The sequence below is a fragment of the Phyllostomus hastatus genome, unplaced genomic scaffold, assembly GCF_019186645.2.
Source record: "Phyllostomus hastatus isolate PE091 unplaced genomic scaffold, TTU_PhHast_1.1 phas_contig_58, whole genome shotgun sequence".
Classification (NCBI taxonomy): Eukaryota; Metazoa; Chordata; class Mammalia; order Chiroptera; family Phyllostomidae; genus Phyllostomus; species Phyllostomus hastatus.
Genome location: NW_025333916.1, coordinates 56,457,707 through 56,471,369, shown reverse-complemented (window position 1 = coordinate 56,471,369; position 13,663 = coordinate 56,457,707). Strand labels below are relative to the sequence as shown.

The 13,663-nt window shown below is 41.5% G+C and overlaps 1 protein-coding gene across 1 annotated transcript in view; it reads right to left on the bottom strand.

Annotated features, from left to right (window-relative positions):
- WDR70 (WD repeat domain 70) overlaps positions 1–13,663 on the bottom strand; it is a 228,920-nt gene that overhangs the window by 209,654 nt on the left and 5,603 nt on the right. The window contains exons 4-5 of the mRNA XM_045848124.1: positions 8,789–8,909; positions 1,410–1,605 (exon numbers count right to left, since the gene is read on the bottom strand). Coding sequence (XP_045704080.1) covers positions 1,410–1,605; positions 8,789–8,909 — 317 coding nt within the window. The remainder of the gene's footprint in view (positions 1–1,409; positions 1,606–8,788; positions 8,910–13,663) is intronic.

Sequence of the window (13,663 nt, the reverse complement as noted above, 5' to 3'; positions counted from 1 at the left end):
GAAATCATTCAAGCTTATTTCAAGGCTAACTCCACACCCCCAGTCCCTGTTGTACCGCACACTTCTGCATTTCAACAGCGGGTTCAGATTCAAAACACTGGTTATTGAGACAGAGACAGAATTTGAGTCCCTTCCATGCTGTTCCTCTTTGACTGCCAGGGTTCAAAACAGAAGACGGCAGAATCCAAAAGGGCAACACGTGAACTCCCCAACAGACAGCATCAAAACCATTCTGGAGCAATGAATCATTTAATGACAATATTTGCCACTATTCGGACAATTTCTCTGATTTTCAGAGATGAAAACTTAATAGTTTTTACCAAATATATTAGAAAGTGAGGAATTGTCTATAAAATAGATTTTAGTAAAAACATTTCAAAGACAGAGTTTTTTTTTAAGCCAGTAGAATTGATGTTAAAAAGAAAAAAGATACATTCAACACCGCAGTTTTGGAAATTTATTATAAAACGCGATTTTTAATGAAAATGCCAAATTTATTCTTCAGTACTTCTTTTCCTAATATTATATACACCCAAGCACATACACCTGTATGCATGTTTGTACGTATATGTGTGTATGTCATTTCATGCAAAAGACCTTTTTCAAAACTGAAATCAAAAGCTTTCTCTGATCCACTGCAACAAACACAGATGGGCAAGTCTGCTACCCCAGGTGGATGTGAGAATGCAGAGCATGCCCAGTCTGTGACGTCGCTGACACGGCTGCAAAGCGGTCAGTTTCTCTTCTGACCATTATCTGTGTCACTTCTTAATTACTACCAAAAATAACTTACCACACAGAGGAAGGTGGTATTAAAAAATGATCCACTCTAGGTATCAAACACACAAAGTGTACCAGTGGTTTCCTTCGTGTTTTTTCCTTTTAGTATTTTTGAGGTTGTACAATTTATTTCTATTCTTTGGGCAATTACTCTTAACACTGTAAATTACATGCTCAGCTTAAACTAATCTGAAGTTAATGAATGTCTCTGGCCTCCTCCAAATAATACAAGTTCTTCAAAATGAATGAACTGATTCCACTATCACATCTTTCACATTATTTTTCACAAAAATTGGAGATCCACTTGGTCTTTAAATCCCACAAATCCACTCATCAATACCATTATTTACACTCCCTGCTTACGAAGATTTAATAAAATATCTATTAATCAATTTCTTTTTTAACACACTGCTTCCCGCTCTCCACACATTATTTTTTAATTCTATTCCTTCATTTCTGAAGTGCATCCTTTAGAGCTGAACTTTCAACAAGGGCTTTCAGCAGTAAATTCAGATCCTTTTCTTTTTAATTTACTCTCACTCATGAATAACACAGTCTAGCAGGGAACTGGTAGCTACGCTCCTCTGAACTACCCCACTGAGTTCCTAAATTACCACTGAAATACTTACTTCCTCCTCCTCTGAATCACTGTCACCATCATCATCTTCTTCCTCTTCTTCGTGGAGAGGGGGCGGTAAGTGACCGATAGCTTCCTCCACGCGATGGACCGGCTCTTCCACCATCTCCGGGGGCAGAGGAGGGCCAATCAGCTCGTCGTCGTCGGAAGAGTCGGAGCTCTCTTCGCCTCCACTGCTGCTCGTGTCACTGAGGACAGAAACAGGGCTCTCTGCCTCTGCTGTGAGGGAGAGCACGCCCCAGAGACGGGGGCCCCCACTCTCCTCCTAACGCCTGATGTTAACATTGTTTTTGTCTTAAGAAAGCAGAACACTTCATTTATCCACTTACCTTAACTAGGCATAAATGAGAGTCAGGAATAAAGGCCCATTCTGCATGAGAGGCCCATTAGATCACCCTCCCTCGTGAAGGGCCAGCGGGACAACTGGAACGTGCAAGGAAAACCACAAAAAAAGCACGACACCCACAAAGGAGGATCACTTGACCATACTTGAAGCCAATCACTGTTTGCCACAAGGGCAAATAAAGCCAGTCACGGAAGAAGTTAGTATTAGTCCCAACATGTTTCAATATGATTTCAATTTTGTATTTCTGAAATACAAATTATTTCTCAGTTCTAATTCAAGTCTGCTGGGTTGCTAAAATGTTCAGTGCCACATTCCTGGATCCTAAAAATATCTTATTCCAGGGAGTATCATATTGATTCTGGACTGGTTTTCTGTCCGGGATACCTGAGGGAGGACTGATACACACTCTCATTACAGTCTTTACCAAACACCTCCAGCCTCCTGGAAGCCGCCACTGCCACCATCCCCCCACCTCCTGCCCCATCCCAATGAGTTGAGAATTGCCTTCCTAATTGTAGCGATGAATCTATCAAATATTTTATAGGACTCCAAAGTTATCACTGCCTTCTAATTCAGGGTTTCTGGTGTGCAATCTCAAGAAAGCATTTCTGTCCTTTGTGTTCCTTGCTGTGTCTCTAGCAGCTAGACGATGCCTGACAAATCTGTTACAGAAAAAATGGGATTCTCCTTGCTATTTTCATCTCGCTTCACTCTCGAAAGGAATTCATTCTCACCTGCTACCCTCACACGAGGCGCTAGCAAACCTCCACACAGAGCATCGCCCTTTGTTCTCGAGATGGTCCCGCTGCGGCCCTGTGCTCGGGCCCCGCAGGCCTCTGCCCTGGCTCTGACCAGGCAGGGCCAGCCTGGTTCAGCGTGAGGGCCTCTGCACCCGCGGTCGCTCCGCTGGCATTGCCGTCACACGGGCTCTTTCTCGCCCCTGGGGTCTCCTGAAAAGGCGCCTCCTGAAAGAGGCCTTCAGGCACCCCCTTTCTAAACTTTCAAACACATTCTTGCCCGTCACTACTGCCTTAACTGCCTCACTGTGATTGTCTTTGTTAACTACATACATGCTGAGTTATCCCATCTGATTGGTTATCAGCTGTTTATAACCTGTTCTCCCTCCCCTCCACCCCACAACGATGGGAGCTCGCACATTTCAGCCAACTTGTGCCCCCAGAGACGGTCAACACACATAATAAATAACAGCTGAAAGGCTGAATAAATTTGTATTAAAGTATCACACTCTCAAATTTCCTCCCTCGTGATTAAGTCACACATTTCCAAATGCACTGGTTTGGAAGTCAGAGCATCTCCATGCAAAAGGCTTCGGGCCACAGAGAACTGGACTTTGAAGTGACGGTGGCCCTCACAGCCCGCGCTGTAACTGAGCAAGCCGGTTCGGGAGCCAGCCCCCAGCCCGGAGCTGAGGACCGAAGGGAGCCCTGCCGATCTCACCACGGCTGACTGCGCAGGCCGCAGCCCCACCAGGACCTGGGTGTGCTTAAGCCAAAAAATAAACAATCTTTAACATATTTTCAATAGTCGGAAAAACAAAGTCCGTGAAATTATGTCCAAAAATGTCCTTGACAGAAAACAGAACACGTTTCATGTTTAAAATATGCCTTTGATTCAATGTGGTACCAAAATACGAACCAGAAACTGAGAAACAATATGTATTAGATGAAAAGACAACTAAGAATCAAATCCTAATATTTTTCTCAGCTGAGTTTTTTCAAAAGACAGCTTAGCTAAGCATTAAAAAGATGTATAGTTGTACAATTTCAACTTAGGAATTAAATTCATAAGCAAATCCATTTTTTCCTGGTACTAATCTCTTAAAAGGAAATGCAAACATCTGAGTCCTGCCTTACAAATTTAGAGTATATCAATACTTCTCACCTACCTTGTAGCTATATTTCACTGCATAAATGACATATTTCTTCCAAGTATTTGTATTTCAATGGCAACTTATATCATATATCATTTATTCAAAGCCAATAAAAGTGCTCATGTTAGATGACTGTCTCTAAAACAAATTTTAACACTAGATTTTCAAATAATTATTTGTATGTTTTGTGAAACAGACTCTCAACATATCACAAAGAAAAACACTTAGTTAAAACAAATAATACTGAAAAAATACAGCCAGAAGAGCACAAAAGCAAATCCCAAAACTGAACTCAAATTATAAGAAATTATTTATTTGTAACAAGTCTGCATTAAAAAACAGTGAAGACCTGGCTGGTGTGGCTCAGTGGATTGAGCACCAGCTTTCGAACCAAAGGGTCGCCGGTTTGATTCCCAGTCAGGGCACATGCCTGGGTTGGGGGCCAGGTACCCAGTAGGGCGTGCACGAGAGGCAACCACACATTGATGTTTCTCTCCCTTTCTTTCTCCCTCCCTTCCCCTCTCTCTAGGAATAACTAAATAAAATCTTTTTTAAAAATTATAAAAAAATAGTGAATAAAATGATTACCATGAAATAAGTGCTAAACATATATGAAATAAAATAGGAAACTACTCTAGAATCATACCTTACATTATACATTGGAATAACCAAGATGAGACAAAAAAAAAAACAAAAAAAGTTGGACCCCTACCTCGTAACATATACAAAAGGAACTCAAAAAGGATTAACGACCAAAATATAAGAGCTATGCATGCATAATGCACAAAGGTGCAAACAACCCAAGAATCAATCAACAAATGAATAAACAAATAATGGCATATGCATACAGGGGAGTTCTATTCAGCCACTTAAAAGTATGAAGTGTTGATACAACACAAACCTTAAAGACATTATGCAAACAGGATCTAGACACAAAAGGACAAATGTTATATGATTTCACTTATTGAAATACCTACACTAGGCAAATTCATGGAGAAACTCTCAACAGGTAGGAGATTATCAAGGGCTAAGGGAAGAAGAAAGTGGGGAATTATTGCCTAATGGTTCTAGTTTCTGTTTGGAGTGGTAATATTTTTGGAAATAGTGATAATGGTTGCACGATATTAAATATGTTTTAATGCCACTGAAATTATACAACTTTAAAATGTTTGAAGTGGTAAATTTTATGTCATAACCTTTTTCATAATAAAAAATCAAGACAGTAGCAACAGAATACAACTTAGAAACACGGCCCCGGCCGGGTGGCCCAGGTGGTTGGGGCGTCACTCCACACACCTCGAGGCTGCAGGCTCCACCCCGGTGAGGGCACACGCCCAGGCCTGGGGTTTGATCTCCTGTCGGGCATGTGCGGGAGGCAACCCGTCCCTGTTTCTTTCTCCCGTGTCTCTCCCTCTCCCCCTTCCTCTCTCTTTGAAATCAATGAACACATCTTCAGGTGAGGATTCAAAAATAACATTAAAATTGTATATCGGTTTACAAAATTTCAAAAGAATCCCCTCTAACTGTGTGATCTGACCCCAGGGTCAGCAGGTCCCTATCCAGGGTCAGTGAACACGCTGATCCAGGTGCTTGTAGTGACGAACAAGGAGGTTGCCGCTTGCTTTCTGTCTCTGGGAAAACTAAAATCTGATCGTGCTTACTTGCTTAATCTCTACTTAAAACTGAAGGTCTTTGAAAATACAAGGAAAATAATCTTCTTAGAACAAAATTAACTATCTTTATCCTGTTTCTTTTTTCTTTCTGACAGATAACTACCTAGTTTCAGTACCTAATGTAAGATCCTAAATGGGAGTGAAAGAAGTCAGCTAACCACAGCTATGAACAACTCCTAGACTGTTGCATCCTTAATAAATCTGAACCCTGTCTTAATAACAGCCTTTATTTCTTAAAACTATAGAATACTGCCTGGCCCACAGGCAAACTTCGTAACTTTTTCTTAAAAACAATTTGTAGGCAGGCAAAAAGTCAGCAGTGTTTTGTCTGAGTCCATCATCGATTCAAACACTGACCAATGGCGAAGGAAACACATTTTCATGTGTCTCCTTAATATGAAAAATGCTAGGGGCACTGATTCACTAATGCTTTGCATAGAGGTAAAAGTTGCAGCCCAGTCAAGATAACTAACTAAATACTCAGTTGCAGCCAGATGGTTCCCACAATTCCCAGAACATGACCCTATTTCCAGCTCAAAATCCTTGTTCCCTAAACTGGAGCTCTGGGATGAGACAATCCCAAAAGAACACCGAACTGAGCTCTAAGCCTTCTAGGAATTATGGCAAAAAAGAAATAGTGTTCTACGTATCTAGTAAGAAAAGCTCTTAGAGAAGAGAGGGATTTTTTTTTTGTCCTGGCATTAAATTAAAAAAATAACTCACGCCTTGGCCAGTATGGCTCAGTTGGCTAGGCATTGTCCCACAAAGCAAAAGGTCACTGGTTCAATTCCCAGTCAGGGCACATGCCTGGGTTACAGGTTTGGTGCCCAGTCGGGGCATAGATGAGAGACAACCAATCGATGTTTCTCTCCCTCCGAGACTCTAAAATAAATAGATATTATATGCATTCTTATGTAGAAAATATCTTGATTGCATCTTGTTATAAATAAAGTTGTTCTTAATATAGCTACTTACTGAAACAGACTTCAAAGTTCTAATTAATTTTAGCCACAGTCAGGTTATTTTATAGTAAAATGATTCAATGCACAGAGCAGCTTAAAGAACCCTGTAATAGATACAGGAAATGAAACACAAGCTTTGATGAGTCTATTCGTCTGCCGTGGATTATTCACTTGAGGTCTTCTGAAACTGAGTTAAATAAACTTCCACTCTTTGATCAGTGAAATGGAATAATGTTCTATTATACTCTCCTTGATGATAATTTCTTTATACTTTATAATTACACTGTCAATAATAGTTCTGGAATTTTAATCACTAATGACAGAAGTAATGCTTGGGTTTTGTTACATCAATAAAATGTATTCCCAAGACCAAGAGTGCCTGATCTTTATCTTTGGGTTTTAAAGTTAGCATTGCAATAGCAAATGGGGAGGCCAAAGAACTTATATATACAACCAATGGACATGAACTAAGTGATGGTGGAGGGGAGGGTACTGGAGGGTGTGGGGTATGAGGAGGAGGGGGATAAAGGGGATAACAAAATTGGGGCAACTGGAGTAGTATAATCAATAAAATATACTTAAATAAATAAAGTTTGTGTTGCAGCAAAACACAGAATCAACAGAACTACTGAAACTTAAATGTTTCAATTAATGGAATCACTATGTTTGTAAAAACCTCAGCAATAAAATGAATCCCCAAAAACACAACAGTAGTTTTTAACATCTTAAATCATCCCAGAAGTAAGAAACTAAAGGTAAATATTATATTAAAGTACCCCTCTTAGGAAAAGGAGGGGTTTTCTCTGTCATACTGACACCCAGGGCCTGTGTGTGGTTGACAGCCGACACAACACCATGGACAACGCAAAACTGAATGGGTTGACTGGTATGTAAAGGAATGATGCCCTGCAACATGGGGCAGCAAACTTTGGCCTGGTGTTTGTTTGGTTGTTTCTTTGTTTCTTTGATTCTCTCTCTACCTCTCCCTCTCTCTTATTGATTGATTTTAGAGAGAGCAAGGAGAAGGGGAAGGAGGAGGGGATAGAGGGTGAGGGAGAGCAAGAGAGAGGGAGAGAGGGAGAGAGATCCATTTTGTTGTTCTACCCATTCGTGCATTCACTGATTGATTCTTGTTATGTGCCCTGACTGGGAATTGAACCTGCAACCTTGGCATATCGGGACAATGCTCTAACCAACTGAGCAGGGCCCCGGTGCATGTTTCTTAAAGATTAGAATACAGCCAAGCCCATTTATTTATGTATTGTCTACGGCAGAGCCGAGTAGCTGAGAAAGAGACTGTGCGGACCCCAGTGCCTAAAATAGTCACAATCTGCCCTTCACAGAGAAAGTGTGCTGGTGCCTGCTCTTTCCTAATGTGAGCAAAGAAGTGCACATGCCTCAGAGCCTGAGCAGACCGTAGGGCTGCACTGCTATGAAAACAGGCTTGTAGTCCCACGTAGATATGCCCCCTCCCTACAGAGACAGGAGAGAAAAGACCGCGTTTATGAAGCGGTGAGAGTCTGCTGAAGAGCCTAGACTGGGACACCAAAGATCTGCACCAGGACACGGAGGAGCAGAAAGAGAAATGACAGATTACAAACGGTGTTTTGTGTAGTCAGACATATCATGTTTTTCCGCCGTGAACAGAAGGAATGTCTGTCCAATGGTAGGTTTGCCAGGAAGCATTTCATGGAGCCGATCTGACAATTACAAATACACCCAAACAACATTTGAGTTCCTGTTTTACTCCATCCAGATTTGATATCTATATACCTATTTATGTCTCCTAAAGTTCTTAGCAATTAAGTTGCATAGTATTAAATTTCATTCTAAAGTAATTTTAATGGCTGCTTTCTCTTTATAATGTGCCTTCCTTTCTTTCATTTTTCACTCCTCACCCAAGGGTATGTTTATTGATTTTCAAGAGGCAGAGAAAGAGAAACACTGATGTGAAAAAGAAACATCTATCAGTTGCCTCCCATATGTGCCCCAACCAGGGATCGAACCCCCACCTAGGCATGTGCCCTGACTGGGAATGAAACCCACAACCTTTTGGAGTATAGTATAATGCTCCAACCCAACTGAACCACCTGGCCATGGTCACTTACGTTCTTTCTGATTATCTATATCTGTAAAGGATCCCTCCAAATAAGGTCATCATGAATGTAGAATTTTAGAGAAGGGTACAAAAGACGTAAGTGTCAAAATAAACATGACAAAAATTACAAACTTGTCAACATCTGACCAACTTTATATAGTTACACTCTGCAGTCAAACGACACAGATTTATTTCCACACTACACCTAGAACACTTGACGAACCTCAACTGACTCACCGTGTGACACAGGACCATCTCGAGACCCCAGGGATGTGCTACAATACACTACTGCCTAAAACGGAGAACTTGTGCCAGCTTTGAACACCACAAACTTTGCTGAACACGTTATAAACACCGAGACGATGACAGTTTAGTAGAATCCTTTCGAAAAAGTCAAGTACCTGGAAGATGATTTAGAGCAATCTCTGACCGCATTTGAGCCTGAAGATGTTGGTTCGATATCTTCACTTTGCCTTCTTAATTCTTTCTCTCTGTTCATTTCTTCCTCTTTTTCTCTCGCTTCTGAAAAGGTGAAAATAAATTTTTAATAGTTAGACCTCAAAATCTGTCAGTTTTAAAAAGGATGAAAATGAAGTCATAAAGATGTAACATAAGAGTGTTACCACTAATAGCAAAAAATGATCACCTTAAATGCCCAATATTGGGAAAATAATTAAATTACTGTATATCAACAATATAAAATAAAACCAGTAAAAGTAGTGATGGAAGCCCTGGCTGGCGTAGCTCAGTGGATTGAGCTCGGGCTGCGAACCAAAGTGTCGCAGGTTCGATTCCCAGTCAGGGCACATGCCTGGGTTGCAGGCCACGGCCCCCAGCAACTGCACATTGATGTTTCTCTCTCTCTCTCTTTCTCCCTCCCTTCCCTCTCAAAAAAGTAGTGATGGAAAACGTACAAATCTGGGGAAGTATTAACAGATATGCTAAACAAAATTAGATGTGAATAGAATATGAACCAGGATTGCACTATATAAAAAGACGTGGAAGGTGCTCTGGCTGGTATAGCTCAGTGGATTAAGTGCCAGCCTGTGAACCAAAGGGTTGCCGGTTAAATTCCCAGTCAGGACACATGCCTGGGTTGCGGGCCAGGTCCCCAGTAGGGGGCACATGAGAGGCAATCACACACTGACATTTCTCTCCCTCTGTACCTCCCTTACCCTCTCTCTAAAAATAAATAAATTTTTTTAATTAAAAAAAAAAAGGATATGGAAAGTGGTAAGTAAAACAAGTATTCAAACATAAGATTTGATGTAATTTCACTTTTTTATTTTTTAAATTACAATTTACATGCATTATTATTTTGTATGAGTTTCGCGTATACAGCATAGTGGTTAGACAGTCATAAACTTTACAAAGTGTCTCCCCCGATATTTCCAGCACCCACCTGACACCACACAGTTAAGACAATATTATTAACTGTATTTCCTATGCTGTACTTTACATCCCCACTTAATTTCATTTTGTATTTTTAATGTTTTAACCCTAAATTCAGTCCTTTGTTCATTTATGAATTTTCTACTCAAGATTTTTGGTCAGAAAAAATTCAGTTACATTAGGCTTGTAGAGTTGTCTACCTTGGAAGACCAAAATTTATCCAATGGAACTAAATCTTTTTCTCATTCTATAGTAGGGGACACACAGGAAGTAAATGAGTTATATGAATAGTCCGGTTCTCCATCGCTACCATCCTCAATAACCTGAGATAATCTTTAACGTTTTTTCCTTAATAATGAAAAACAATACACCCAAAGTTGAGCGATATCAGAAGGCACTTATTAATTAGATTGTTGTACTTTTCAGGGCCGTTCCTTGCTAGGACATGAAGGACGAAAACCAAGCAGACAACAAGCAAATGTCGACAAGTAACTAGTCTATTTCAAACATGGAAGATAAAACTCTCTGGGAAGACATAAGGCCAATGCTATAGCTCTAGTTCACATTTCTGTGTTTTGGGGTTTTTTTGTTTGTTTGTTTTTTGTGCTCTCCACTAGGCTGAGACAGGTTAGGACTCAACGATCCTCCACTCTGGTAGCGGGAGAACAGAGGGATGATGTCCAAAGTTAAGAGTGGGCCTGCTTGGCTCCTACCCTCACCCAGCTTCTCCCACCAATGCCTCCATGCCCTCCAGGGCAGGGGCAAGGTTGGGGGGGGGGCAACGGGGCACTGCATCTGGACACCTGGACTCTAGCTAGGCTCAGGTCTCAGGGACAGTTCTGACCCTGATCAGGGAACAATACCAAGGTGCACACTATCAGCCACCTACCCAACAGCCATCTGCCCCTTTTCCCTTGCTAAGAAAGCCCGTTTTCTCCAGGTGGGAGGCAGCACTGAGCTTCAGGAGATGCTGGGCCCCTCCCAGCCCAGAGGGGGTGACAATCGATTCCAAGTCAACCACATTGCTCTTGCCAGGGGCCATTTTTGGAACTGGTGTGCCGCACTGTTACTACTCAGTTAAGATGGGAAGGGAAGTCGACTGAAGGTACATTTGGGAAAAGCTTTCTTCCTCCTAAACAGTGATATACAAAACAGTTCTCTTGCAGCCTGCGGAAGTGGTCATCTGCATGTAACAAATTCTGCTGATAACTTCGGGTCGTGAGGACAGTCAGCTTAGGACGAACAATACCCTAAAGCTGGCAAAGCAGAAAAGGGAGAAATAAAGTTCATGTTCTCTGTGCCAAAACTCAGAAGACAGAAGAGCCCCATTCCAGAGTTCTTGTCATGTGTGATACTGCATTTTCCCTATCTGAGCCACCAGTAGGTTTTCTGTGACTTCTTTGCAAAGTAACCAAAAGCATCTTAATATCAGCCTCAATTTAACAATAATTGTAGCTAACATTTCCATGGAACTTCCTATGTACCAGGTACTGTTTTAAGCATGCCCTATCATCTTTAACCTTCCTAACAGCCTCTGAAGTAGGCACTGTTGTTCTCAGCTTCACCGAGGCATACTTGACAAATAAAATCGTAAGACATGTTAGTGTACGCGATGATCTAATTTACGAAGAAAACAGTGAAAGGATTCTCCGAATGGAGTCAATGAGCACCCGCATAGTCACCCTTTCTTCTTTATGAGAGAAGACACTGAAGCTCGACTCTCCTAGTAAATTCCGACGGTCCGGTACAGCAGAAGCAGGTCAAGTTCAGTACCCGCACTCCGCAGCTGCAGAACCGCAGGCGCGGAGAAGTGGGGTGAGGGCTGCCGAGTCCCAGGGCCACGCACTGAGGCTCCGCCACCGGATTGTTCTGAGTTGATCGGGCTTCCTGGAGACTGGGACTGGAGCCCAGTCCACACTCTTTCAGCCTTGTTCCCATCCACGATGACCTGTTAACCAACACGTTCCTGCAGGTAAACAGCCTGTTTGCTTAAGAATTCCAGGAATTCTGACTTGCGAAGAAGCAGACCCCGGCCTTCAGACACTCCAGCTCTGGGAGACTCGCTGGCCTCAGCCAGTTGTCTGAGCAGACTGCGTGGGCTTGCGTGCAGTCCCCTCAGCGGAGAACTCTCAGCTCCCTCCTTCTGATTCCCTCGTTCTGGTTTTTTTTCTTCCTCCTCCCTCCTTACAGAAACCCCTGCCTGTGTCAAATTAAGACGGTCTTTGCGATGAGAGTCCACCATCTTCTCAAGCTGCTGGCTCTTGAGTAAACCGCTTTTTCCTTCCACCAGCCATCTCTGGGTTGTTGGCTTTTGAGCAGCAGGCAGCCGAACCTGGGTTTGGTATCGAAATTACCTAACAAGCACCACCGACCTCACAGGACAGTGAGCCTGCAGCCTTTACCGCTGGCTCTCACCAGACTGTCTGGGCACTGTGACCCAACCCCCGTCTCACTGGAGTTGTCCCATCCTTGTGAAGCAACTAACTTTTCGATTTAAAATTTTAACTCCTTTTTACACTAGCAAGAATTTTTTATTCCAAGAGGTGCTTATTACCTGCTACTTCATCAAAGCAAGATGGTAATGGGGGCTGTGGCCAGGAGAAAAGAAGACGTTTTAGAGGAAAAAAGATTTCTTCCTCTAAGGACTGTTGACTAAGGACAAAAACCAAACCAAACAAAAAAGAATTCAGCCCTGGCTGGTGTGGCTCAGGGGACGGAGTGCCAGCCTGAGACCCGAAAGGTCTCTGGTTCAACTCCCAGTTGGGGCACATGCCAGGGTTGCGGGCCAGGTCCCCCAAACTGGGGATGTGCAAGAGGCAACGGATTGATGTTTCTCTTGCACATTGATGTTTCTCTCCCCCTCTTTCTTCCTCCTTTCCCCTCTCTCTAAAAATAAATAAATTATATTTTAAAAAATTGAATAGACTGTACATCCCTGACAGAGGGGATTGTTTGTGCATTTTCACCAAATGTGGAAACAAACACACCGTAAACACTGTATAATGTGTTCCCTTAACAAAAGTGAAGTAACCTGCCTTCATTCTTCCAAGCCCCTCATTTTACTGTTACCTCTTTACTTTCAAATAGCTACCAGTTTTGGATAACCACTTCTGCAAAAGCACCCCAGATGTATGGGACGTTTGCCTCTGTTAACTGCAAACTATGCAAAACTACCAGGTCCCATCTGGCCTGATTAACATAAATTGCAGATTCAAATGAATGTAATTTTCCACCCATAATGATCTCGTAGCCGATCATTATAGCAACCACTTAACTTAAAGGAAGAAATTAGAGTTAAGATAAACAAATGTAAAGGAAATAAAATTACTATAAATATAAGCCAGAATAAATGTTTTCTAATCATGACATTCTTTTTATCTAAAATTAAGCATTCTAAATATTATTAAACATTTATCTAAATATTTGTTATTCTAATTTAAACAATTCAGTAGCCTACCATTTCATGCAAATTTACATCTAATGTTAAATGCTTAATGTCAAAATACTAGAAAGTAAAAAGTAACAGTTTAACGACATTAGTTGCATTTCTCCATTAACTATTTAGAAATGTAACTACTGTATACAAAGGTCTGTGTTCCCCACTGTAAATATAAAAAAGGAATAAGATTCTTATCCTCGATACATGAACAATACTAAAATAAATTTGTAACATTTCTAAAGAACTATAAAAACAAAGGCAGGCAACAGCCATTATGTCTAGAAGGGTTCTGAAATAACACCTGGAAAAGGTGACATGTGAGTGAGGACTTCCAGGGTGAGATAGGGTATAATTGGAGAGGAACTTTGCTTCAAGTTTAAAAAAATTGAAACTTTTCTCATTTCTAAAATCTCTGGGATTATCTTTCTTTCCAGGATCATTAAAT